This window comes from Bombyx mori, chromosome 9 (assembly GCF_030269925.1).
Source record: "Bombyx mori chromosome 9, ASM3026992v2".
Lineage (NCBI taxonomy): Eukaryota > Metazoa > Arthropoda > Insecta > Lepidoptera > Bombycidae > Bombyx > Bombyx mori.
In genome coordinates this window covers 3,877,940-3,904,500 of record NC_085115.1, presented here as the reverse complement: position 1 = coordinate 3,904,500, position 26,561 = coordinate 3,877,940, and the positions used below count along the sequence as shown (strand labels likewise).

Below are 26,561 nucleotides of genomic sequence, written 5' to 3'. Positions count from 1 at the left end.
TTGAGTGAGCGATGCATCCGCGTGGACAGCTGCTATACAATAATACATTTACATGTTTTCGTCAAGTATGAAGTTCAGTGAAAAGTGAATGTGGTGTCAATTGTTTATAGCAACGATAATTGCGATAATTGAAAAATGAAACCATTCCATCAGTATTTTCTTATGACGTTGTCACGTTCAACTATCAGTAAACCGACTTTACAGACAACCGATTTTTTTTAAATCGGAAAGTACATTTTCATGAAATTCTGAATTCACCTGTATAATAATAAATTAGTTATAATGTTTTTCTACCATTTCAGTATTTACCAAAAACCATTTATTTAAATATTCCGAAAACTGTTTCTGGAGAAAAATAAAATGTCTTTCCTACTGGATACGTTTTGTTATTTAAAGCTATGTTCTTTGTTAACATATAATACTCGTATTTAAGGTTGATCATAATTATTATGAAAAACGACTGCAAGGGAATGTCCTCTATCGAGCAGTGTGCTTAGTGCGAGTTTTTTAACGTTCTCGATAGCGTAAAAGTTAACCCAATTTTGTACGCAGTTGGAACAGCGCCCCTAGCGGCTAACGTAGGCAAACGATTCCAATCCATACAAATATGAGCTAACTTTTACGCTATCGAGAACGTTAAAAAACTCGCACTAAGCACATAGGTGTCATTTCCCGATAAACCGACATTCAGAATATGGTTTCGAATTTGTATATGTAACGCTAAATTATCTTGAAATTATGTTGGCTCGACATATGCGCCTGCCACATTTCAGGTTAAACGAAGGTAGCACCATTAAAAATGCCAATGACAGTAACCATTATTTTTTATTAAATCCACAATATATTTCAAAGAATAATATAAATATAGTAAATTTGCGATTTACTAACATTACAGCATCATTCCCAAGAATGCCGTATTAGTATAAGGTAATCAAGTCTTATCTTATAAACGAGTTTGATTCTAATAGGTATGTTAAACATTTCCAAGAAGATAGAAGACTTTGTAATATGCATTTTATATAGTCGAAGATTAAATTACGAGTATGTGCAAATTTGTGTTGACGGGAAACCTTTTGATTTCTTCAGCGAGACTAATTTATAAAAACGTTACAAAAGATATGCAACTGGATATGCTAAAACACGTAAAAATGCAATAATTGTAGTCTGCAAAAATGGTCATACAACATAAAGATGCACATAGCCCGAATATATAGAAATAGGTAGAAAAATATGAAGAAATATTTGACTAGCTACATATTTAACATTTCTCTACCTTACACTTAGCATTCATTTTTATCTATTCTTTGAAATCATAACAAAACTGGTATTTTCATGAAATGGTATGAAATAAAATGGCGGTTTAAACATTAAACGCATTTTTTTCCACATATTTGGCAACATTCAAAATTACTTAGCTGTGATGACGAAATCCGATGGAAAACTTTTGATGTATTAAGTCCTTAATGTTTTTTTTTTTTATTCATAAAATAGACATTGGATTAATAGCTGCAACAATACATCTTATTCTAAAAAAGATAATTACAAAACGTGTATTATAATACCATGCTACGTATGTTTAAGTTTTACGCTCTAATTTGATCTAAACGTTCATGCTATAAATACTAAAACATACAGTTAATAATGATGAGGGAAACCGACACCTACGTCTCCGCACGCAGGACGCATGCTCGACCTCCGGAAACTAGCCCGTGATCAAGATTCGAAACAACTAAATCACAATAACAAATAGACATAGGTGCATTAATAACAATATTAATTTAATTATAGGTTATAGCAACGTGTTTATGGCATTGATAGTCTGAAATATAAATTAAATAACCAAAACTAACCAAAATGTCTGTCATATATGATTAGGGAACCAACTCATTTATTCTGAACAAACAATCCAAACGTATTTTTTAACTTGTTCGGCAACTATCTCCGTCCTTCACTGACGCGAGCGTTTTATGCGGCAACTATCTTTTTCTATACCGTACATAACACGAACTTGAAGCGCGAATACTGCCTGTAGCACGTTTTTGGCGGTTTGATGCTTCGCCATAGATAATAAATATTATGTAATATCGCTACAGAAACTTGCCGAACCGATAAAGACGTATATATTAATGACCTAGCTTAAAAAAAAAGTTAAAACAGAAATTAGCACAAATGTAGACGCCCACAATGAGGCTTTAAGCACGTAACCATAGCGTAGACCAGCGGTCGGGGAACCGGGGTAAATTATCTTAAATGGGGGGTAAAATTAAATTTTAGGGGGTAAAAATGAAACTTTTGTAAGTAAAAAGAATATATTGAAGTGAAACTTCTTTAGAATCGTTAAATTTTTAGTTATTGTTTTCTTTTCAAAATTATCATGGGGGCTATAATAGGAAAGATGCTAAAAAAGAAGCGATTGCGGGTTTTTTTTTGTTCTTCGCCATGGGGTAATATCAACTTGCACAAAAATATTTTGGGGTAATCATTAAAAAATGAGTATGTGAGAGTGAGCATTACTATAATTCTCATGTTGTATTTGTTATTTTACCTGTTCTACACACACTCATCCACTTTTAATTATTATTCTCATAATACTCTCGCAGGTCTGCTGGAAGAGATTTCTTAAAGAAATAAGCAGTGCCTTTGTACATAATTCTCCTATTACTCTGTACTATGTCTTATTTTTTGTGTGTACGTAAATAAATAAATAAATAAAAAATAAAAAAGTTCCCCGACCGCTGGCGTAGACAAATAAAGGACTAGTGATGTAACTAACGTTGACGGTAAAGTAAACGATAAGGTCGTGAGTGCGTCGGGCGCGGCCGCTTAGTTCCGCTCGTACGGGGCGCGCGGCGGTCCTCGCAGCAACTCGTCCTTGTAGGCGGCCAGTATGGCGCGCGACATCCCTGGCTCTGATGCACTCGTCTCCAAGAACTGCCGCATCAGCCTAAACAAGTGTTATTTTGATGAGTCAATAAATTGGAAAGGTGGACAAAAGTAGATACGTATTAGGAACTCAAGGTCGAGACTATTTTTGCCTTTGATTGGTACCTATGATTGACGCTGAGTTTAGAATTGAATTTGCATTAGTTGACTCAAAAGTACAGTTATTATAGGTGAATTAATGAATTAACAAACGAGTATGCTCGAGGCGTTATAAAATACAACACAATCGTTCGATCGTTCAACAATCTTTAAAAACTTCTAGTTTAAGGATATATTGTAACAGTCCGTCGCTCGACCAGTAAATTAACCCATAGACACTGCCCACTGAGTTTCTCGCCGGATTTTCTCAGTGAGTCGCGTTTCCGATCCGGTGGTTAGCAAAACTCCCGGTTTGAGCCCCGTGAGTCCACTTTTTTCTACCTAAGCTGAGAGCCTTGAGAGACTATTTCAGCGTAACCTTAACTAATAGGTGAGCTCACGGGGCTCGAACCTGAAGACGTTGTTAACACGAACCCTAGCAAGAGCCGTACTTCGCAGAATCTACGACCGAATCGGAAACGCGACCCACTGAGAAGATCCGGCGAGAAACTCAGTGGGCTGTGTCTGAGGTTTAATTTACTCGTCGAGCCTTTCGTCGCAAGCGACGGGTTCGACGAGAACGATAACCGGGTGAGCTCACCTACTAGCTCGGTGAATTTATAATAACCCCTCGAGATTACTAGAATAGGTAGAAAAAAAAGTCTACCTGTTCCCAGGGCTCACTCCGATGGAATCGTGCGCCTGCAGCAGTTCCGGGTGATCGCCGATCGTGTCCGTCAAAGCAGCGATCATGACATCTAGAAATGAAAGAATTTTATATTATTACTAGGGGTGCCACACATAACATTTTAATAATTAAAGGCATAGTACTTTTTTCCGCATTTTAGCGAATCGCGAAATAATTAAAGCTGCTTTCACGGTTTAATCTCGTGTTTTTATATTGTCATTATTACGGACAGTTCTGAAACTTTACCATTGTCGCGGTCACACGTGACTAGTGTTATTCGTCAACATTTAAATACATGTTGTAGTAATCATATACATTTTTTTTTCTATAAAAATTTCATGACCACGAAAATAAACCGCAAAAGGCGTTTTATTGGCATGAAAATCACGCAATTATCTTCCAGCAAATTTTTTATTGTACAATAATCGTATGCCTCCGTTTTCTATTTCCATAATAACAAATGTCATTATGAGCGCTGTTTGTTTGTACCGAGCACTTTCTTCTCGATAGTCCGGGAGAGCTGTCCCCGCTCGGCCTCCAGTTCCAGGAACGCCATGAAGCGCTGCGTTGCGGCGCGCGCCGACGCGGGGTCCCGGGACAGAGACTGCGAGAACATCATCTAGAAGTGATACAGTAACACAAGCTTATAGCCGATGCTCGCGCGCCATCTGTCGTACGCTTATGTCTCTTTAGTGGACATGATATCAACATGTCCAATTCGAGATATAAGGTCGAAATCTCAATTGTTTTTTCCCCCTACTTATGCTGATAGCCTTGAGAGGCTAATTCAGCTTCTCCTTGACGTGTAGGTGAGCTCACGGGGCTTAAGCCAGAGTGGTGCTAACACTGGCTCTAGCAAGGGCAGTGCTTCGCAGAATCTACCACCGGATCGGAAACGCGACCCACTGAGAAGATCCGGCGAGAAACTCAGTGGACTGTGTCTATGGGTTACATTGTATTAATAACAACTGTCAATTCTTTAAAACAGAAGCGCATGACTTACAAATAAGGAAGCTAATGAATATCACCCTTACATTACTCTACCACTAATAAACAGAAAAGTATGAGATAACAGGGCATCAGCAGGTTTCAATTTAATCGGTTGATGGACAAGCGAATGTATTATTTACAAGGAAAAATCCAGAAAATCTTAAGTACTTATCTATATTAATGAATATGAAACTTTGTTGAAGTACCTACCCGGCGATAAATATTGCTCATTGACCTTTAGAAAGAGACAATTGGCTAATTCCGTAGAGCGTTATCCTTGTCGCTCACTACCTATATAGTTTGCCAAGCATATAATAACTGCAAAAATGTGTTCGGTAATCGGCCTGTACCTATTTGATACACGAGAGATTAACGTAAACAACTCTTTATCCCGGGAAAAGGAAACGTATTTCAAAATTCGTGAAGTCAAACCGCGGGGCGCGTCTAGTCAAAATCAGAGTAATTAACACAACACGTTTATTATACACATTGTCATGTATATTAGTAATTTAGATTTAAAACAGATGTTTAAAAATAAGTAATATAAATAAGTTGCATAAGTATCCTAAATATAAAAAATGTAGTGAAAGACTCGAAAATTAAAGGATAACCCTTCCCAACTCCTGATGTGCACTAATAGAGATAGAATGAAAGACGATGAATAAATAAAAGAATCAGGATGATAGTGAAAGCGTGAGAAGAAAACAGGGTGAAATGAAGTGAAAGGAAGATTGTAAAAACGGACTCCGACAAAGCGCCGGAGGTAAGAAGCAGCATAAAAAAAAACGAAGCTCCGCGACACGTACCTTGGCGAGCTGGTAGATGATTTCCTCGAGAGTGTATTCCGTGTACAGAGTATCGGCTGCCTTCAGTTTGTCCATCATCTCCTCGTACTCCTCATCGGTGATGATCTGGCCGTCGCGGTCGTAGTCCGATGTGCCTGCGATAAGCACACACCGCAATGGTAAAACATTACTTATTTACTGGTGGTATGACGTCTTGTGAATCCGCGCGGGTAAGTACCACCACCCTGCCTATTTCTGCCGCGAAGCAGTAATGCGTTTCGATTTGAAGCGTGGGGCAACCGTTGTAACTATATGAGACCTTAGAACTCATATTTCAAGGTGGGTGGCGACATTTACGTTGTAGATGACTATGGGTTCTGGTAACCACTTAAAATCAGGTGGGCCGTGAGCTCGTCCACCAACCTATGCTATAAAAAATAAAAAAAACATATAACGGTACTTACTTTTCGTTACTAAAAATGTGTATTCGATATTGTTAAGAAAGAGGCAATACACAACCCTAAAGTTACACAGTTATGTTCCCGCCAAAAGCCTTTGGTAATATTTGGTGTTGCAAGCACACGTGTAGTGAAATATCAACTCACTGATAATGTTGGTCTGGAGCATCGGGTCGTAGGCGCGTTTGACGGGGTCCAGGGGGGCGCCGGCGCCGAGCTCCCAGCCGCGCGCGTGGTTACCTCCGAACGAGGACTGGACCACCGGAACGCGGTACTGGTAATCCTGGTTCCGTCACCAACTCGCTCAAATTAAATCATTCAACGAACATTCTTATTTGTATATCTATACCAATATATAAATCTACAGTGGTTTTTACGGATGCTCCGTTATAACTACTAAACCATGCGTCCGATTGACTTGAAACTTGGTATCCATGTAGAAAATACATGTACTTCTTAATGGATAGGCTAATATTTATATGAGTGTTGGACTCCCTACACCAGTTGCGGCACCGTTAATGATGAGAATCTCTGTGGGTGTACAAATAATAATGTTAATTTTAAATGCCCAGCGAAGCGGACGGGTACAGCTAGTCTTTGTATGTATGTACTTATCTATGTATTTGTTTTGGCAATGTAATTTATAACCTAGTGTTCATTTTACTCATGTCTACTGTAATTCTTTAAATTATCGCCATGTATTAACTTCATCACAGCTACGCACTTCTTGAATCTTTCACTTCATCAACGAGGGTTAACTGGAAGAGAATGCCTGCATGGCGTTAAGTTCGCCTTTGTACACTATTTTGTACAATAAAGAATTTTCATTCATTCATTCAACTTCTATCTATTTCTATCTTAAACTTAGTATGAAGATTAAGGCAGCCGTTATACAATAAAACGTAACAAGCATTTGAGATTTCTATCACACACTTAGCGTTATGTTAGTAGGACGTCTTGTGAGTCCGCACGGGTAGGTACCACCACCCTACCCATTTCTGCCGTGAAGCAGTAATGCGTTTCGGTTTGAAGAGTGGGGCAGCCGTTGTAATTATACTGAGACCTTAGAACTCATATCTTAAGGTGGATGGCGGCATTTACGTTGTAATGTCTATGGTTTCCGGTAACCACTTAACACCAGGTCAATTGGGATTTCGATCTCAATGTCTAAAAGCGACATAGACTTAGCGTTATATGCAACATCAGAACCGCCTCAAAAAGCTATAAAGTAATAACAAATTTCAGAACATAAGTAGGTGTATGGGGAACCACGCGTTTAATTGCTTTACAGATTAACCTCGATCGGAGAAAACGAAAACGTTTCTCGATAAATTGACCCAGTTCTTTACTCGTTCAAGTTAAATTGAAAGGAATCGTTTGCCCGAAACAAGCGAAAAGCCTTAACATTTAATTGGATTTGTCGTCGAGATGTGCCTTGGTGTTGAGAAATGTCCCCCGGAGGAGACTTTCAAGAGTTCATTTCCTATAATATTTTTCGAGGGATAATTCGCAGTTTCTGTCAAACTAAAATATCCAGAAATAAAACTAAAACTCTTTCCTATATATTTTTATTGACAATAAAACCTCTAATTAATTGTTACGAGTTAATCTTTTTGCATCTATTATTCGAAATTTGAAATTAAGTCTTCCAGTAATCTTTTCGCGGTAAAAATATTCAAAATGGTGGCCTCGCAACGCGTCTTATTATGTAGTGACTATCATCAATATTGTATTAGGGATTTGATTCAGTACAGAACTTTAAACCGGTTTTCAATACGAAATAGACACAATATAAATGATCTTGCGTATAACTGGTATTACATATACTATGTGCTCACATGGATAGGTATCGCTATCCTGAGCATTCCTACCGCGAAGCTGTCACGCGTTCCAATCTGAAGGGTGGGGAACCGCTATAGAATTGTAACTACGATCTCAAGTTTCAAGGCAGCATTGAATTGTGTGGTCTATGGTCCTCGGTAATTACCCCAAAGTATGAAAAAAAAAATGACTATTAATTAGCTGCGGGTAAGAGAAGCTGTTCTACTGAGTTGACGGAGTCGGAACTTGTATACATATATTTTGTAAATGTCATTAGCGTGATTTAGGTTTTGGAACGAAGTTCCTTATGGGACGATGCGGAGGGGTACCCTACCCGAGAAAAAACGTCCGTAACGTATGATTTTTATTAGTAATGCACACAGTGTACGACTTAACTTTGTAATAACGTACAAAAAATAACATATTTTTTTATCATTCATTGACCACGATCTCAGTGTTCGTTTGCGCAATACACTAACTCTTATGCAAACAACCGTGAATGAAGTGTACCACAAAAAGTTCGCACGTTACCGAATGACCGTGGGTTGTTGCGAAACCTCCAGTTTTATTTTCTTTATACCTTTTTTTTTAACGCTGGGGAATCCATTTACGTATACCCGGTTCGGGGGGTTAACGAACCGGGTTATGTCGGACTCCGACGCCTCCTGAGAGGAAGAGGGGGACAAGGAGGGCCAAGGTTCTCCACCTCCCCGAATTCCTCGCAGGAGACTACGCCTTGAAAAAGGCGCGCGAGGCGCTCGCCCCGCAAAACCAACTACCGACTAAACCCCATCGAGCTCCACCACACCGGCTACACCAGACCTACGGTACCGCAGTGCGCGCCGAAAGTCTGCCTTCGCCGGTACCCGTCCTGATGATAAGACGGGATTTCATCTCTGGGAATATCCCGAAGGACGTCGTATCGGGAGACACACCGTGGGCGACGCACATTTTCTTTATACCTCGAATAGAACTAACCTTGACCTGTTCTAGGAGCATGTTCCTGAGTTTCTCCTGGTGAGCGTTCTCCTCTGCAGCCTTCATGTTCTGCGCGTAGTGCGCGCGTAGATAGTCCAAATTGAATTTGATTTCTTCTAAGAAAGATATAGCTTCTTCCTTCGTCATCTGAATTTTAGTGAGAGCAAGGTAATTTTTATTGAGCACAAAATTAATTACATTAGTTTATATTATAATCGAATATGGCAACCTCTCACACACGAAGCACAAAATTACTTTATTTCACTCAATCTCTAGGTAATATATAGGGAAAGACTAAACATTCAAGTACCACTTTCTCTTCTGTTTGTAAACCGATTTCTATAGAAAAAAAGAACCTTAGTCGTCCTTGACCACGAAAACTGTAAGTTATTCGTTTCTTTCATAATAATATTTTATTTAATAACTATTGCGGCCAATAACAAAAAAATTCGCACCTACACAAGAGAATAATAATAATTACAATTACAAAAACCAATGAAATGAATCAAAGTTTAAGCTTTCAGTAAATATAATCCACAAATCTAAAACGAAACTCAAGTGCATAATATTTTTTTTATTAAAAACCCATAAGCACTTTGTAACTCCATGAAACTGAAAGAGACAAACATATACATATATACAAAAATGAGATAGAATCATTCTAAAGGATTCAGTTCGACCGCGTGTGAACTGCGCATTCCTTTTCTTATAATTTATGTGTTTTTTTTTTAAATCTATAGATTTTTAACCAGTGAGGGCTCATTTTCGCAACAGAAGTCCATAGACAACACTACGTTATTTCGAAATCTTTATTTCATTCGTATAAAAGTTATCAATGCAGATTGAATGTAATTGTTTCGAAAGACAAAATTTATTTCCGTTCACGATGCTCCCCTACAACGCTGCAACATAATCTTCTTTAAGCATCATCATACTACACTACGATCAGGTTGTACTCAAGTCGCTTTTTTTCTCCACGGGCCTGTATGACATTACAAAATATTTCTCACCATTCCCTCCTGCAAGAAGACCTCAATGGCGGTGGTCACGCCGCGCTCGTCTCCGGTCCAGAATACGTATTCGGCCATCTCCATCGGCGTGTACTGGACACCGGCTGCTGTGTTCGCCGGTGAAAAGTGTTCCACTTGCTGCGGACACCAACGAATATCCTATTGTCTTTTCTATCTATTTTACTGGTGGTACGACCTCTTGTGAGTCCGCACGGGTAGGCACCGCCACCCTGTCTAGCTCTGCGGTGAAGCAGTAACGCGTTTCGGTTTGGAGGGTGGAGCAGCCGTTGTAACTATACTGAGACCTTAGAACTTAAATCTCAAAGTATTAGGCCCATAGATTTCTACGGGCTCCAGTAACCACTTAACACCAGGTGGGCTGTGAGTTCGTCCATACAAAGCAATAAAAAAAAAACTTTCCCATCATCTTCTCTTTTCATTTTTTTTCATTGTCATAATATTATTTCCAACGTTTCGAATACTATACAGTTTCAGTGGTCACATACGACCAAAGTGCTATTTGTCGACTTTTGAATATTGTCAGAGATCAGCCCTAAGACAACACAATTAAGAACCCAATCTCATGTCTTGTATAGTGCAGTTAAAAAATCGGATTTTCATTATTCTCTACAAAATTCGTTTGTTAACAAAATATTGATTTGAAATTAGCTTACATCATTATTCTTATTCATGAATGCTAATTAAAGTTAAAAAAAAAAGTTCTTTAAAAATCAAAAATCAAAATCACTGACATTAACTGGAGCTGGATTGAGAGCACGGCGTGCCGCGGTGTGGCCCTGGGGCGCGCTGGTCGCCGAGCCTGGCTGGATAAGGCGCGCTGCTCCGTGAAAAACCTGAAAACATATTACTTGATGTCCAACATATTCCACAACTCTACTATAATCCATATTTCATTCTCCGTCGTTCGCGACCAATAAAACTGTAAACTTGACTATCAATTACATCGGGGATTATTATATTTATTTGGGTACACAAAAACATTAATACCAACTTGGCCGTGGACATCTAGGAACAGATGACCATCGCAAATCATGAATAAGGAAATTTTCAAAAATATTTCTTTTAAATTAAATTTTTTTAATTTATTTGTTTAGTGCACTAACTTGACATTTAAAGTTATTTCTATCCCCAAAAACGTAATCACTGAATTTTATATTAATTCTTTCGTAACCTGTAAAGTAATTAATATCTGACACCTCGAAATAAGATAATGTATTCAAATTAAACGAAAACTGGTAAACCTTAATTTGTTTTTTCTCACTGAACACCGACTGGCTGTGTTCTCGTAGATGAATGTCTAGCACAATAAATCATGCACAGTAAATACACACCAAAAAATTGTGTGTGTGTGTGTGTGTATGTGCAAGTCACAGACGGTAGAAGTGAAACTTATGAAATATAATAATAATCGCAAGGGTCAACCACTCCCCAGTGCAATGGAGCAGCATCTCGATTCAGGAATTGTTGAATTTACGTGCAGCGACATCTGTTGATAATAAACTAAATAGAAATAAAATATACATGGCGCGTAACGGAAGAAATTAAGATGGCACGTAACCGAAAAACGTTACATACGTTTCTTCCTCCCTACGTCGATAAAGATATTTCACTTCAATAAACTAGGTACAATAAATCAACACTCACCTTAGGAGTAACCTCATCTGCTGCTGCCGTTGGAGGTGATGTGACGTCATGCACGCTGACATGAGAGCCGTCATTTTCGAGGACGCGGTGAACACCTTCCGAAGGCACGTCCAGCTGGGCTTGAGCGTGTACCCGTGGTTTCTCACCGTTCACCGAGTCAGCTGAAGCGTGTTGCTCTAGTCGAGATACAAGCTCGCCGTTTGCTTTTATGGCATCTATGCATAAGGAATAAACGCATGGTGAAAATAATATTTGCTACGGTTTTTTCTTTATTGTTTAGATGGGTGGACGAGCTTACAGCCCGCCTGGTGTTAAGTGGTTACTGGAGCCCATAGACATCTACAACGTAAATGCGCCACCCACCTTCAGATATAAGTTGTAAAGTCTCAGTATAGTTACAACGGCTGCCCCACCCTTCAAACCGAAACGCATTACTGCTTCACGACTGAAATAGGCAGGGTGGTGTATGTACCCGGACGGACTCACAAGAGGTCCTACCACCGGTAAATTTCTCGATTCGTAGAAATAATTAAAACTACTTTAGCGATTTAATCTCGGGTTTTTTAATGTCATTATTCAACGGCTGAGAATCACCCGTGACCAAGTTATTCGAAACGTCGGAAATAATATAGTGATAATAAAAAGCCGCGAAATCAAACAGTAACAGCAGTTTTAATAGCCTGTCTAAATTAATTTATTTACAAAAAGTAAGTGAATTTTAATATCGACTTTTTGTACATGATGTACATTTTTGTCTGTTTAAGCTGCGCAATTTTCTAGGACTCTAATATAAAATTTAAAATTTATAGCATGTTTTAATTGAAAATGTTGTTCAAAGTTCAAGGAGGAGGTAAATTTAAAATATACTCTGGTTTGATTTGACCGAATTACGGTTCTGAGTCTTATCCATTATTGCATGAAGAAGAATATATAATGTTTATTAAAATTTGTGCTTTCAGGCATTTCAATCACCAGTCCTCATTCTCGTCAAACCCGTCGTATACGGCGAAGGGTTCGACTTGCCACTTAACTCACAGATACAGCCCACTGAGTTTCTGGCCGGATCTTCTCAGTGGGTCGCGATTCTGATCCGGTGGTAGAAACAGCGAAGCATTGTCCTTGCTGGGGCTAGTTTAAGGCCCTAAGTGAACTCTAACTAAGTGAGAACAGGGCGTAGCGTGGAATAGTCCTACCAACGATTTGGTAGGAAAAAAATACTTTTTTACTTTTGATATATGCCACTTTACATACCCTTTATTATACTGTAGTTAAAATGCTTTAATTGCTCATTTATACAAAAGTCGATTTATGCATATGTATGTTCCCTATAGACTCTTAAACTGCGGAACCGATTTCAATGAAATTTTTAGGGAATCCTCGGCTCCTACGGTTCCTACAAAGTATAGTGGCGATCGAAAGTCAAATTAAAGGTCGGCCTGCAAAGCGTGTTTGACTAGTCACTCAACTATATACCAATTAGGCCAATGACAACTATTAATCGAACCATAAAATCGAATTCACGGCATAATAATTTAATTATAACATACTAAACTATTTGGGCCCGAAAATGAAAGTCAATTTACTCCACTATTAAGTGTTTATCAAATATTTGAGCAACCTCCCATCCCAGTTGACACGCGGAAATTGAATTCGCGATACTGATCAAATTATAGCCTATAAATATTGTGTCAAATACACATATAATTAAACTACTAATAGTACATCTATGCCTACAATAATAAACTATTATTTCACGTGTAAATTAAAAACCAAGTGATTTTATAGACAATTTTGTTCATTGATAACTACAAATTAGAGATTAGAATACACAATCGCTCATGCAAATAGATAATTATTGTTGATATTGTAAGCGAGTACGGATAGGTTTCATTATTCTATTATATATCTGCCAGGAAGAAGACATGCATTTCGGTTTGAAGAAACACACTGACATTATAGAATACGTAACTAAGACGTCGAGCTGACGTGCGGCATTCACGTTGTCTACACATGTCTATTTCCTCTGGTAACTATTTACCATTGGGTGAGGCGTGAGTATGTTCACCCATCAATTTAATTAAAGAGAATAATACAAATTGACTGTTTATAAAAAGATGTGTGGTGTCGTGCGACACCGGATAGGAACGAAGTTCCTTATTATATAAATATTATTAATTTTAAGTTCTATTCGTTATTATGATTTTTTTATTGATAAAAAAAAAACTTTACAAAGTTATCAACTTTATTTTATTTACAATGATTTATAAAAATTATATAATATTAATATACCAAGAAACAGCTATTTATATGAATAATAATAAAAAGAAGGAGAAAGAGAAAGGTATTATACACTACTCGCTTGTGTATGCGACTGTCGCACCTGCGCACGTCTCATTTAACGGTTTTATTCCACGCACTTTTTTCCACGGATTTTTTCTTACGGTTTTACTATCACATTTTTTTCAGTTCGGTCGCGCAGCAAAATCCCTATCCCCTCCAAGCCTGCCGTAAGGAACTTCGTTCCAATAATTTTATTTAGTGTAGCATACGTAAAATAACGTACTAAAATGTAAACTTCATTAATTGAAAACGAATTCCAAAATACTTTATATTCACCTATCCTCGTTATTCCAACAGTTTCATTAAAGTACACAGCTGAGATCGCGTAAGCAAACAGACTATTAACAAGAGCTTAAAGCTTGGCTTAGAGGGGACGTACAGAGGTTTTATCCGCTCTGTTAATGGACTCAATATCGCTTTTAGTATTCCAGGTGCGATCAGGAGCATTATATTAACGGTTACTACTCGATACGCAACTTAATTAGTCTTTGTCAATGCTGCCTCGTCTGACTCTATTTCGTTTTGCATAATCAATATTCGATACCCTGTTAACTTAGTAATAATACAGAATTGTGGCCGGTCATTTATTGTGCAGCGTGACTAGGCTCGATAAAATCCGCAACGAGTAAGTCCGTGGAAGTCTAGGTGTACGGGACACCTCCGACAAGATGCAGGAGAGTAGGCTGAGATGGTATGGTCACATGAAAAGGAAGCCGCCTGAATACGTCGGAAATTTGCCGCTACTGCTCGACCTCCCCGGTCGGAGACCTAGAGGTAGACCCAAGACAAGGTGGAGGGACGTAGTGCTGAAGGACAAGAGAGAATGCAATGTTGCTGACGAGGATGTCGAAGACAGAGCGAAATGGAGGAGTAAAGTCAGGAAAGCTGACCCCACCACCATGTGAGATAAATAGCTGGGAAGAGAGAGAGAGAGAGATTTATTGACCCATGTTTGTACGGTATTTTCCATTAATCACTGTTTAACTTCACTTCCATTCCACTGCAAATTTAGAAGAAAACATGATTACTTTTCTATAAAACATTAAACAATACCGCCGATACGCAAGTCATGCCTTGTTTGAAAGCTCACGTATTGTATATTGTGTATTCATTGAATATAGAAGAATTTGTAAACGCTTTTCTTTCGGGTGATTTGTTAGGAGAATTTGTTCGCCGAAACCCTAAAGTAAATATTATGTAAGTAAGTAAATTTGTTTGTAATGCATAGCAACATAAATACAGGGTGGCCCATAAGTCCTTTGATATGAAAAAAATTTATTAAAATAAAACGAATTACATTATGAATTAAATTTTTATTTACATCAAAAGGTTAAAAAACGGGAATTATTTTTTGAAAATAACATCTCCTAAATGTAATCCGTTGCGATCACGGCACTCTTGCAAACGACGTCTAAAATTGTCGATGACTGCGCGGCACGTCACTGCTGAAATGCTTGTCATTTCTCTGCGGATGTTTTCTTTTAGGGCCTCAATTGACCGCGGGTTTGTGTCGTATACTTTAGCCTTAAGGTAGCCCCACAAAAAAAAATCCATCGGGGTCAGATCTGGACTACGTGGAGGCCAGGAAATGTCTCCTCTCTTAGAGATAACTTTGCCAGGAAAAAGTTGACGGATAACGGGCATAGCAGTGTTAGAGGTGTGAGAAGTGGCCCCATCCTGTTGAAACCACGTCCTGGCATTAAAGCCTGAAAAGTTTTGCAATTCTGGTATGAAAAACTCTTCGATCATAGCCACATATCGCTCCGACGTAACAGTAACTGCGCGCCCTCTGCCATCCTCAAAGAAGTAAGGCCCTAGGATACCATGGGCTGACATAGCGGCCCAAACAGTCACTTTCGGACTATGTAAGGGCTTCTGATGCTTAAGTTTTGGATTGATGGGGCTCCAATAGCGGCAATTTTGTTTACTAACATGCCCGTTAAGATGGAAATGAGCCTCGTCAGAGAACATTATGTTATTGAAGGAAGTAAACCGATTCAACATTTCATTCGCATAATTTTGTCTTTGAATACCGTCAGTTTCCTTTAATTCTTGAACCAACTGAATTTTGTAAGGGTGCATATGTAAATCTTTCTTCAAAATCCGTTGTAACGATGTCCTGGATACGTTTAATGCTCTGGCGCGCTTACGAGTTGACTGTGTCGGATTTTCGCGAATAGACTGTGTCACTGTGTCTATGTTTTGTTCCGTACGTGACGTCCTTGGGCGACCCAACCGCGGTTTATCTAACGTCGAACCGGTCTCCTCGAACTTAGCAACCCAGTTCTTAATCGTTTGAAGAGTTGGAGTGTCGTCAAAGTTGTGTAAACCTTTGTGTTCTCGAAATTTACGCCGCGCAACGGTTGCCGAATTGTCGTTTTTATAAAACTCGCGCACACAAAACGCACGGTCCGCTCCGGTAAAACGCTCCATCGCGACTAAATTCCCAGAAACCGAAGTTACTCCCCCCGCTTCCCCTGCACCGCTCACGCGCGCCCTGTTCGTTTTATTCAAATTTTACTTTTCAAAGGACTTATGGGCCACCCTGTAGAACGACGATGTTATGTAATATAAAAAAAATCTTAAAACAAAAGCAGAAAATCCGACTTAAACAGAATAAAATAAATAGTCAAGATGAAATAAATATGAATATTTAATTATGTATAATTATTAGCGATAACTTAAAAACGAATGGTCAGATCTTGATAAAGGTTAGATGGGACTACATGTTGACATTCAAAAAATAAAATCATTTAAATCTGTTCACCTGGAAAAAAATCGTAGGTAATTTATAAGCACATAAATAAATCACGGTCGATTTAATAACTTCCTCTTTTTTTTAAGTCGATAACAAAAAAGTTTTTGCATTAAATCGTAAACTTTTTAGAGATTTTTTTTTTCCCCCTACCTAAGCTGAGAGCCTTGAGAGGCTATTTCAGCGTAACCCTCACGTTTGTAGGTGAGCTCACGGGGCTCAAACCTGATGACGTTGCTAACACGAACCCTAGCAAGAGCCGTGCTTCGCAGAATCTACCACCGGATCGGAAACGCGACCCACTGAGAAGATCCGGCGAGAAACTCAGTGGGCTGTGTCTGAGAGTTAATTTACTCGTCGAGCCTTTCGTCGCAAGCGACGGGTTCGACGAGAACGGTGACCAGTGCTTGAAGTACCTAAAAGCACCGTTAGTGGATCGGGAGGATCCGAGATGACGTGTTTTGGGCGACGTCGACTGCTTTCCAGTCTGTCCGCAGGATCGGTTTAGAAAATAAACCTATATGGTGAACCTAAAAAAGTTAAAAAAAGAAGCCCTTTTATTTTTTGGAACATGTATTAACTTACCAAGACTATGGAATTCAACGTGTGCGCTTCCGACCCCAGCACCATCTCCACTCGAATCCGCTGTCGAAGAAAGAATGTTTTAGCTTTTACGTGAAGATAAGTTTTTATTTGATAGACAAACTCACGATTAAAATACAGATTAAAAAATATATATATATTTATTTTCTATTTTCCGAACTAGGCAAATTTGTCAATTAATTTTCGTATTTTATATGTTTAGTAGAGGTATGAGGTAAAACTAATTCTTGAGGTAGCAGTAATTATGGTCGAGCATTTGGCGAAAACTTTTCTAAATTAATATTGTTGCAATTGCATTAAATAACTAATATGTAAAAAAAATCAATATGTAGAAAATAAATAATTAATAATTATTAAATGATTAAATAATTTTTCGACATCTACGCGAACACACCTTTACCTAATGACTACTTTTTTGCAAAACTCACTCAGAAACTAGATCCAATCATAAAAAGACGTCACCAATATTATTATCTAACGGGCAGATATTATTACAGAGTGACCGACAAAATTATAGCCATTAAATAACAATACTTAACTAGTACTTTTTCCTTATGAACCCATTTCGTATTTCACCGATAAAAAATAAAATGGCTTAAAGGTTTTATTTTATATTCAGTTACCGCGTACCTTCAATTATCAATTCAACATTATTTTTCCAACAACGCAATTAACTATAATCACGTATTAATTTCACTTCATTTGAGAAATGTTTGAGTTCATTCCATTTAATAGGATACTTCTTAGAAATTGTGGTTGATCTAATGAATTCGACGCCTATAAACATTTATTGGGACTAACTAGAAAACCTCGTGTATAGCTGACCTCATTCCGAGACACTGAGTAAAAACTCCACCACAAGAAATTCTTGTAACAGAAGTTCAAATCGATACTTATTACGGACATTAGCTAAATTTGAGTTAATAATTCGGTGATGGTGCAGAGCGAATTTATATTCAGTAAATGGTATTCAGCTAATGAAATGCTAAGCAGAAAATTACCTTTAAAACATTGTCGATTTAATTTTTTCCAAGTGTACTAGAAACCACTTTCAAAAATGCTTTTTGCTAAAACTAATTGAAAATTATCTCCATTGCCCTTAATGCCAAATTTTAAGCCTTGTTGCTAGTAATATACATTATTTTGTGTAATTTTATCACAGCAATTCATTTTTCTCAATTTTCCACTCCATAATAATATCACAGAAATTCTTACTTTTACTGTGATTGGCGCGAAAATGAGTAGGTACATAAGCCATAGACCTATATAGTAGGGACACGACATATTGTTCTATACGTACAATTGCTTATATAAATAGCACCCATTTTGAAGGCACATACATAAACATATATCTATCTCGTTCTTACTCAGCACTTTAACTCGCAGGAAAACAATATAACAGTATTTCAGTGCGTACATAAAATGAAACATGAATATACGTAAATATCTCCGTCTCCGTCTAATGAGGCCGAAAATCCGCCATGTTTAGCGCGCCAAATGTCATTGTCACGTCAGTTCGGCCGTCTGTTTTGGGTTGTACATTATTTATTGACTATGATATCGATTTAATATGATTGATTATATAAAATTTCATAATTTATCATGCTTAAAACATACAAAAATAATAATGAAAACGTGTTTTATAGGATCTCAAGAAAGTCGATGTCCTAAAACTATTATCTATATGTATTTAAATTCATTATGGAGCCCTCATCCGAAAAATCCATTTTTCGGTCGGAATCTATTGATCATGACACTAATCATAAATACCACTTTAAAATATGTCATCAATACATATTTAGACATTCTGTTTAGATATTTCGGGAAAAAGGCTACCGACAAAATCTCTTCGGAACTATTTAAATAAAATAGTTTTATTCCGCAGTGAGTAAAACACTATTGTAAATTTGTTAAATTTTTAATAATTAAGTGATTTTAGAGAGGAAGTCACAAGGAATGACGTTTGTAATTAATGAATAAATGTTCTGTAGGTGTTTTTTTTTTCACGCGGTCCCTTGATAAGTTTAAAATTTGAATCACTCTCAAGCGAAAGTGATTCAAATGGTGCGGCGCACCTTCCTTGGGGTGCGCTGCGGTAGTATGTTACGGACTTTAGAGTCAGCAAAACAATTAAAATAGATTGTAATAGTCTAAGAAAAACACGTACTCAAAATACGATAACATTTAGCATGCTAGAAATGGGCTGATGGCTTTGAACTACGCCATATCTTTATGTTTTGCGACAAACGACAACTTTATAAAATCAGTGTAGCAACTTTTAAAAATCATCATATCGTTTACTTGGCAAATTCGAAGGACGAACTTGTCTTAGATTTCACCCATCTAAATCATATCATATTTGCACATAACAATATACCTAATTACTTCCCATTAAAGTATAAATTCTACAAATAAATAATACTCAACAATATTTAAAATAAAATGAGCCAAGAACGTTTATCGATAAAACCTGATAACATTGAAATCTTTTGTACAGCACTAAAGCCGCCATGTTTTGTGGCCAGATGACGTCACAGTGGCACGAAATTTTGGTTGACGTTTCATTTCCATAGGTTTCCTACTTCATTGACATAAGCCCAATGAATATATTTTGAATTATGATGAGAATGACAGGTTCCAAATTCAAATGAGTATTATATTTTTTTTATTATGACAATATTTATGGCCAGAATCTGTACAAGTAACAATTATTTGAGAAAACATAAATTTTTTTTTTAATAGATTTCCGTCAAAAGCCAGTTTATTTAAAAATAGATACTTTATTTATAAAATAAACTTGCCGCGGACGATTGGTTGATATACCATTTATTTTTGCTAGAGCTCTTTACGGTACGGATTACGGAAACGTGCCCGATGTCCCCTCGTAAATATTTACTATCGAGTCTCTCGTACGATACAGATACTTGGGCAGGTTACTGCAGCTTCCATTACATACTTCGTTTCACGTTATGTCAACAGCAAATTGATAGTTATGATGTGATTTTACTTGTGCGTGTTTTTATTTCAATTTTGAAACGAAATGGATTTTATGTGTAATTAGCATTTTATATTCATTGATAGATAGCTCTCATATTACTACTGACTATTTCCCTCGTAAAGTACTCGTGTAACTCTGTTTAGATGGTAAGAGAGATAGTTATTCCATTGCAGTTGGGATTGCGACCTCAAAAATTTGGTGCTCCTACATAACGTCAGTAGACCAACAATTAAATTTAAACTATTCTAAATTGAATTAGCCTAAACGGCCAGACGAGCTCACCGAAATTCAATAATTTAGAAAATCGTGATAAAAACTCTTCGAACAAAACTATTTCGTCGTAATTTGAAATCGGAGCGTTTATTTCCACTTTTACCCTTTACTTTATTTTTAATTTTTATTCAGATTTTTCGTTAATTTGATTCCTTTTACTGATTACTTTTTGCATATTAATTCATTAGATTAATAAAATATTAATATTCCGTTGAAGATGCAAATAATTTGCACGGTTTTTTTTCTAATTTAAAATTTTCAACTTCAAAGTTAGAGCGTGACTGACTCCGAATATAAATCTTGGATCTTTGAAATTTATAGACATCGTCCTTTCTGCTCCTTGATTACAGATCGACCGTCGTCTATGTCAATTTGGATTTTGTAATCCTTCGGGGCCCAGAGGTCGTCTCGCACGCGGTAAACTTAACTAATTCCCTCCGTCTAAAGATCAGCACATTTCAAAGACACGTCAGCTTTGTGAGTTCGAAAGTGGGTTTGTTTCAGATCAAGTTAGTAAAGTAAAGTCGTTAGAAATTTCAATGGTGGTAGGACCTCTTGTGAGTCCGCACGGGTAGGTACCACCGCCCTGCCTATTTTCTGCCGTGAAGCAGTCATGCGTTTCGGTTTGAAGGGCGGGGTAGCCGTTGTAACTATACTGAGACCTTAGAACTTATATCTCAAGGTGGGTGGCGCATTTACGTTGTAGCTGTCTATGGGCTCCAGTAACCACTTAACACCAGGTGGGCTGTGAGTTCGTCCACGCATCTAAGCAATAAAAAAAAATTAAAAAATTATATTCCATAGTGGCTCATCTGCCATTACTGTTATCTGTTTTAATATTGAGAATATTAATATAGTACGATTAATTTAATTTAATTTAAAAAGAAGTTAAAAAAAAAAAAAAAAACTAATGTATGATTTGAGCTCAAGATTGAAACTGTTCCTTTTTCTGATATGTCCTCACCGTGTAGGATAATTAATGAAATAGATAAATAAATAGTTTTTGATTTGTATTTAATTTTAAATTTTTTTTTATTGCTTAGATGGATGGACGAGTTCACAGCCCACCTGGTGTTAAGTGGTTACCGGAGCCCACATCTACAACGTAAATGCGCCACCCACCTTGAGATATAAGTTCTCAGTATGTATTTGCTTTTCGATTATTCTGTAGCTAACTGGCAATACCAACGTCGGAAGCCGTACAAATGGCGGGAAGTTGGAGCACATTGAAGGACTCCGTCAAGTGGAAAGTGATGCCATAGTACTTATGACGGCCAGTATTATAGTCGGGTATAGATTAAGCAAGGATTTCAATTTTGTAATCCAATTCAATGATGTCAGCGTTTTTTGGTGGTTTCACGTTAAATGGTTACTGCTAATGTTGCGTTTGTGTTCCTCTTGTTGCAATCCTATTAAAAGAACTCGTGTTGGGACAACGAGAAATCTATCTATATATTAGTATGTATTTAAAAATGAATTGCTGTTCGTTAGTCTCGCTAAAACTCGAGAACGGCTGGACCAATTTGGCTAATTTTGATCTTGAATGGTTTGTGGAAGTCCAGAGAAGGTTTAAAAGGTAAATAAATATGAAAATGCTCAGAATTAAATAAAAATAACAATTTTAAGTTTATTTTATACTAGCGACCCGCCCTCGCTTCGCTTCGGAAACATTAAAACATACATGAAACCAAAAAAATAAAACATTTTTTTTTTTTTTAAAATTAGCCTATGTTCATCAGGGGCAACGTCGGCTTCTGATGGAAAAAGAATTTTTCAAATCGGTCCAGTAGTTTCGGAGCCTATTCGAAACAAACAAACAAACAAATCTTTCCTCTTTATAATATTAGTATAGACAAAAGTTTAGGTCTTTTATTTATCGGTTGTGGCACTACAAAGTCTGCTAGTACACTGCCGGGTCAGCTAGTACACAATAATAATGTGTGTGGTAAGCGCTTGGATGCGAGGCGATTAGTTACACTGTTAATCCAGTTCATTATCAAATAATAGAAGACATGTATGAATAAAGGGGTTAAGTACTATTTTTAAGATATTTGAGTTTTTACATTGAAAGTGTTATGTGCGTATAAACCACATTAGACCTTAAAACTCCGAGCTTAAAGGCTATTTTTAGAAATTGCATGTGATGCAGGAGTTATGTGCGAAGAAAAAGTACAAGTAACAAAAGTTCGTTGCCCGTTTTCTCAAAATTAATAAATTGTATCATATACCCTTCATCCTCTCATGTCTTCAATAACAAGCAATATATTGGATCTAAACCATAGTGCCCTTTTTTGTTATTTTTTGTTATTGCTTAGACGGGTGGACGAGCTCACAGCCCACCTGATGCTAATTGGTTACCGAAGCCCATAAACATCTACAACGCAAATGCCGCCACCCACCCAGATATATGCGTTCTTTGGTCTCAGTATAGTTACAACGGCTGCCCCACCCTTCAAACCTAAACGCATTACTGCTTCACGGCCGAAATAGTCAAGGTCGTTGTACCTACCCATGTGGACTCTCACAAGAGGTCCTACCATCAGTAAAACATCCAAAACCAAGGTAATGTTGACATGCTCTGTACCCTAGGCAGATGTATATATTTCAATTTATGAAAAATTGTTTGATTCGTTTTGTTTTGATTTTAGAGTCAAATTCAAATCAAATCAAAAGATATTCAGTAAATAGCCCTTTTCTAAAGTTCACATACAATAGTTCTATATGCCATGCATGTTAGCAACTACGCAGTTTTTAATGATTATCTTAAAAGCATTGCGTTACATGACCTCTTGTTTCATGTTAGTATTATATCTTCCGAAGCATTAGCATCTTTACACATAGATGATTATTAAACTAACCTAAATTATAGAAAAACCGACTTGCATTTTCTGCAATTGTTTTCCACGTCTCAGGTCCGAGTTTGAGAAATTGTTTGGTTTCATTCGTTTTTAAGGTTTCAATGTTTATTTTTGAAATACGAAACAACAAGTTTTCCTTTCCAAGAAATATGTGTATAAAAAAATACATTTCAGACGCAAGAATCCCTAGAAAATTCTCTGTTTACGATTTGTTTATTGTTTGAGTATATAATAGAATTTTTGGTCATTAATATCACAAGTGTGTTCTTTGTAATGTTTTTTTTTTCTTATTGCCCTTGTGGGCAGACGAGCACACGACCCACCTGATGGTGAGTGGTTACCGTCGCCCATGGACTTCAGCAATGCCAGGGGCAGAGCCAAGCTGCTGCCTACAACAATGCCAGGGCAGAACCAAGCCGCTGCCTACCTAATGTGTTTTTTTATACACCTTTTTCTCGCTAAATTATAATTTGCATAATTACTGGTGGTAGGACCTATTGTGAGTCCGCACGGGTAGGTACCACCACCCTGCCTATTTCTGCCGTGAAGCAGTAAAGCATTCCGGTTTGAAGGGTGGGAGAGCTGTTGAGAACTGAGAATTAGAAATCATGTCTCAAGGTGGGTGGCGGTATTTACATTGTTGTTGTCTACGGGCTCCGATAACGACTTAACACCATATTGGCCGTGAGCTCGTTCATCCACCTAATCAATAATTTAAAAAAACCCTCGGAGGATCTTCGCTTTGTCGTTTCCTAAAAACTCACCCGTTTTCAATTTTTCCAACTGCTCCACCGGCAAATCCTGAAACAGAAACATATTCTTAATCAATAAACTAATAAATTCCCTAATCTTCGAAAGACCATGTATCTTGGTCCATTATGAAAGGGGTTGGAGATAACAATATATGGTAGAGAGACAGCATTCCATGTAGAAATATTAGCTATTCTTGTAGTACCTAGTATAGTAGTAGGTATTAGGAAACATTTAAGGCTGAAATTAAATTCACCAAACTGGTTTATATATTCCCTTTTTTATTCTTAAGCTAGTTAAGCCATGCTTTACCATACACGCCTCACTTTGAATAAATCTAAATACCAAGAAGATAATATTCTTATAGGCTACAAATTTATTCTTGCACGCGCGGTAATATTTTCCAAGCTAAGTTAAGATGACCTGTTGTTTTAATAGAAATGGTTTATGTTATTGTAGGTATTAGTTGTATCTTGAACTACCAATATGCAAAGATCGCGCAGTTATTGTATTCAATGACTCTATAATTATCTAATTCATATGAATCATGTCTACATTATACAGTACATTATGTTTTGAAGATGGAGTGTTGCCGACCGGTCCACATTAAAGTAATAAAATCTTATTTGCATACTTAGAGCTGACGAAATTCCTGAGGCGAATATTAAAAATATGGCTCCGTACTTTCGTTTGACCAAAAATAGATGAAATAAATGCAAAATCAAACAAAATTTAAGCTTATAGAATTTGTGAAACTAACTTCGCTGTCAAAAAATGTTTCAAAGCCAGATCACGTTTGCGACAAAAAAATATTTTTAATTATCTTTTATCTGGTAAATCAATGTCTAGGATAAATCAGTTTATCGACATCATAAAAAAAACAATTACGTTCTATCGAACGCATTCTGTTATAATTTACATATATTATTTGTAATATTTCTAATTATCATTCTTTGAGTAGGATAAATGGACCACAGATTAAATGTCTCAGAGAGTTATTAAGGTTTTAATAATGAGTGATTAATAGTAATCTACAGATATTAATAGAGATTATCAAAAACGAAATCCTTATCGATTTTTTGTTTCGCCTGAGGGATGAGATGGACAGACGAAATAAAGAATCGCCTGTCCGTTCGTGACAACCCAGTACTCAGCCCGAGGGCAATCCAATTGAAACACTTTGATCTCTTTCATCAACTTTTTTTATTGAACGTTGTTTTATCTAGATTAAAGCTGGCAGAGACATTGACGCGTGTAACGGTTTCGCTAAAGACAGCGATAGTGTAGGCGGCAATCGATTTCGTGTATTTCGTTTCTTGTAATTTATTTTTTCCAAAAAAGTTACGTCGTTTTTACCGAGGGTAAAACTGAAGAGTCATTACAGACTTTTATTTAGTTACTTTATTCAGTACATAAATTCAATAATGACGTGTAGAAAAAAAGGTAAGCCTTCACAAAATTTGTTGCCTAAGCTGGGATTTTTGACTAGTGTATAGGAAACCGGAAACATAAATCGATAAAAACAAAATCGATAAAAACAAGTAGTACATCAGCTAAGCCCGAATATCTAATAAACACAATATAATTTGGTTTAAACTCGTCGTCCGTGAATCATAGAAACTGTCCCGAATTCGAAATAATAAATTGTAAAACAGTAAAAGTGGTTTGAATTACGCGATATAATATGACCCGCGAAAACAGAACAAAATACTCTACGAATCCATCCCGCTGTGAATTCAGTAACCACTGGATTAGATGAACTACTTAAGGAACAATCGAGAATTTGGTACTTACAGTTTTATTCTCCGAGGCGTCGTTCGTTTCTGTAACAAACAAAATGAAACAATTATAGACCGGTTGCTAATGTTTATTGTTATGGAAGTTTCGGTTCGCCACGCAAAACACCATGAATACAACTCGAAGTGTATTCACTGGTGCTCGCAGTTGGGAAGCTGTTAACGTTAACATTTTTATTGCTGTTCTCGGTAACAAGTACTCGCTTCCGAAATATGCGTACTGAAATACTTTAGGCTAGAACAATAAGTGCTTATGAACACCCGCTATATTTATATATTCCGTGGCTAATGTATAAGAGTTAGTTCAGCTCCGACCTTGTCTCGAATAAAAGTTTGAATATATTATTATACTCCAGTTGGTGTTAATAGTTTAATTCCAAATGAATATTTTGATACAAAATTATTGATAGAAATCCGTTTGGTGCATATATTTCCTTATTATTGACGGTGTTCAATGTTCGAGCAAAGTGGTGGTGTTCGATCGATTCGAAAAGATCGTTGGAGGTGATTTAGATATTCACTTTTCGATCCGAATTTTATTTTAACTTGTATGCTATCGGTAATAAAAATATTACACGAAATCAAAACTGGTTTTACGGTTCGATTCCCTGTTTATTATTTTAATTTTACTATTTCTGACGTTTCAGAAGAGAGGCCATCCCAGAACTGGGCGTCTTGGATATGATGGAGGAGATAGAACAGACTGCCCAAGACCGATGCAAATGGAAGAATTTGATTCGAGCCCTACATCCCAGCAGAGGGTAATAGGAAA

The 26,561-nt window shown here is 37.1% G+C and overlaps 1 protein-coding gene across 2 annotated transcripts in view; it reads right to left on the bottom strand.

Annotated features, from left to right (window-relative positions):
* Window positions 1-806: 806 nt before the first annotated feature.
* LOC101737888 (uncharacterized) overlaps window positions 807-26,561 on the bottom strand; it is a 90,052-nt gene continuing 64,297 nt past the window's right edge. The window contains exons 3-14 of one of the 2 annotated variants that reach the window (XM_038012937.2): window positions 25,788-25,816; window positions 24,008-24,044; window positions 17,097-17,156; window positions 11,417-11,631; window positions 10,504-10,605; window positions 9,752-9,889; window positions 8,742-8,888; window positions 6,090-6,225; window positions 5,506-5,639; window positions 4,199-4,328; window positions 3,689-3,779; window positions 807-2,944 (exon numbers count right to left, since the gene is read on the bottom strand). In XM_038012937.2, the coding sequence (XP_037868865.1) occupies window positions 2,824-2,944; window positions 3,689-3,779; window positions 4,199-4,328; window positions 5,506-5,639; window positions 6,090-6,225; window positions 8,742-8,888; window positions 9,752-9,889; window positions 10,504-10,605; window positions 11,417-11,631; window positions 17,097-17,156; window positions 24,008-24,044; window positions 25,788-25,816 (1,340 nt within the window). In that variant the 3' untranslated portion in view covers window positions 807-2,823. The remainder of the gene's footprint in view (window positions 2,945-3,688; window positions 3,780-4,198; window positions 4,329-5,505; window positions 5,640-6,089; window positions 6,226-8,741; window positions 8,889-9,751; window positions 9,890-10,503; window positions 10,606-11,416; window positions 11,632-17,096; window positions 17,157-24,007; window positions 24,045-25,787; window positions 25,817-26,561) is intronic. The other variant, XM_062670042.1, reaches the window with a different exon arrangement.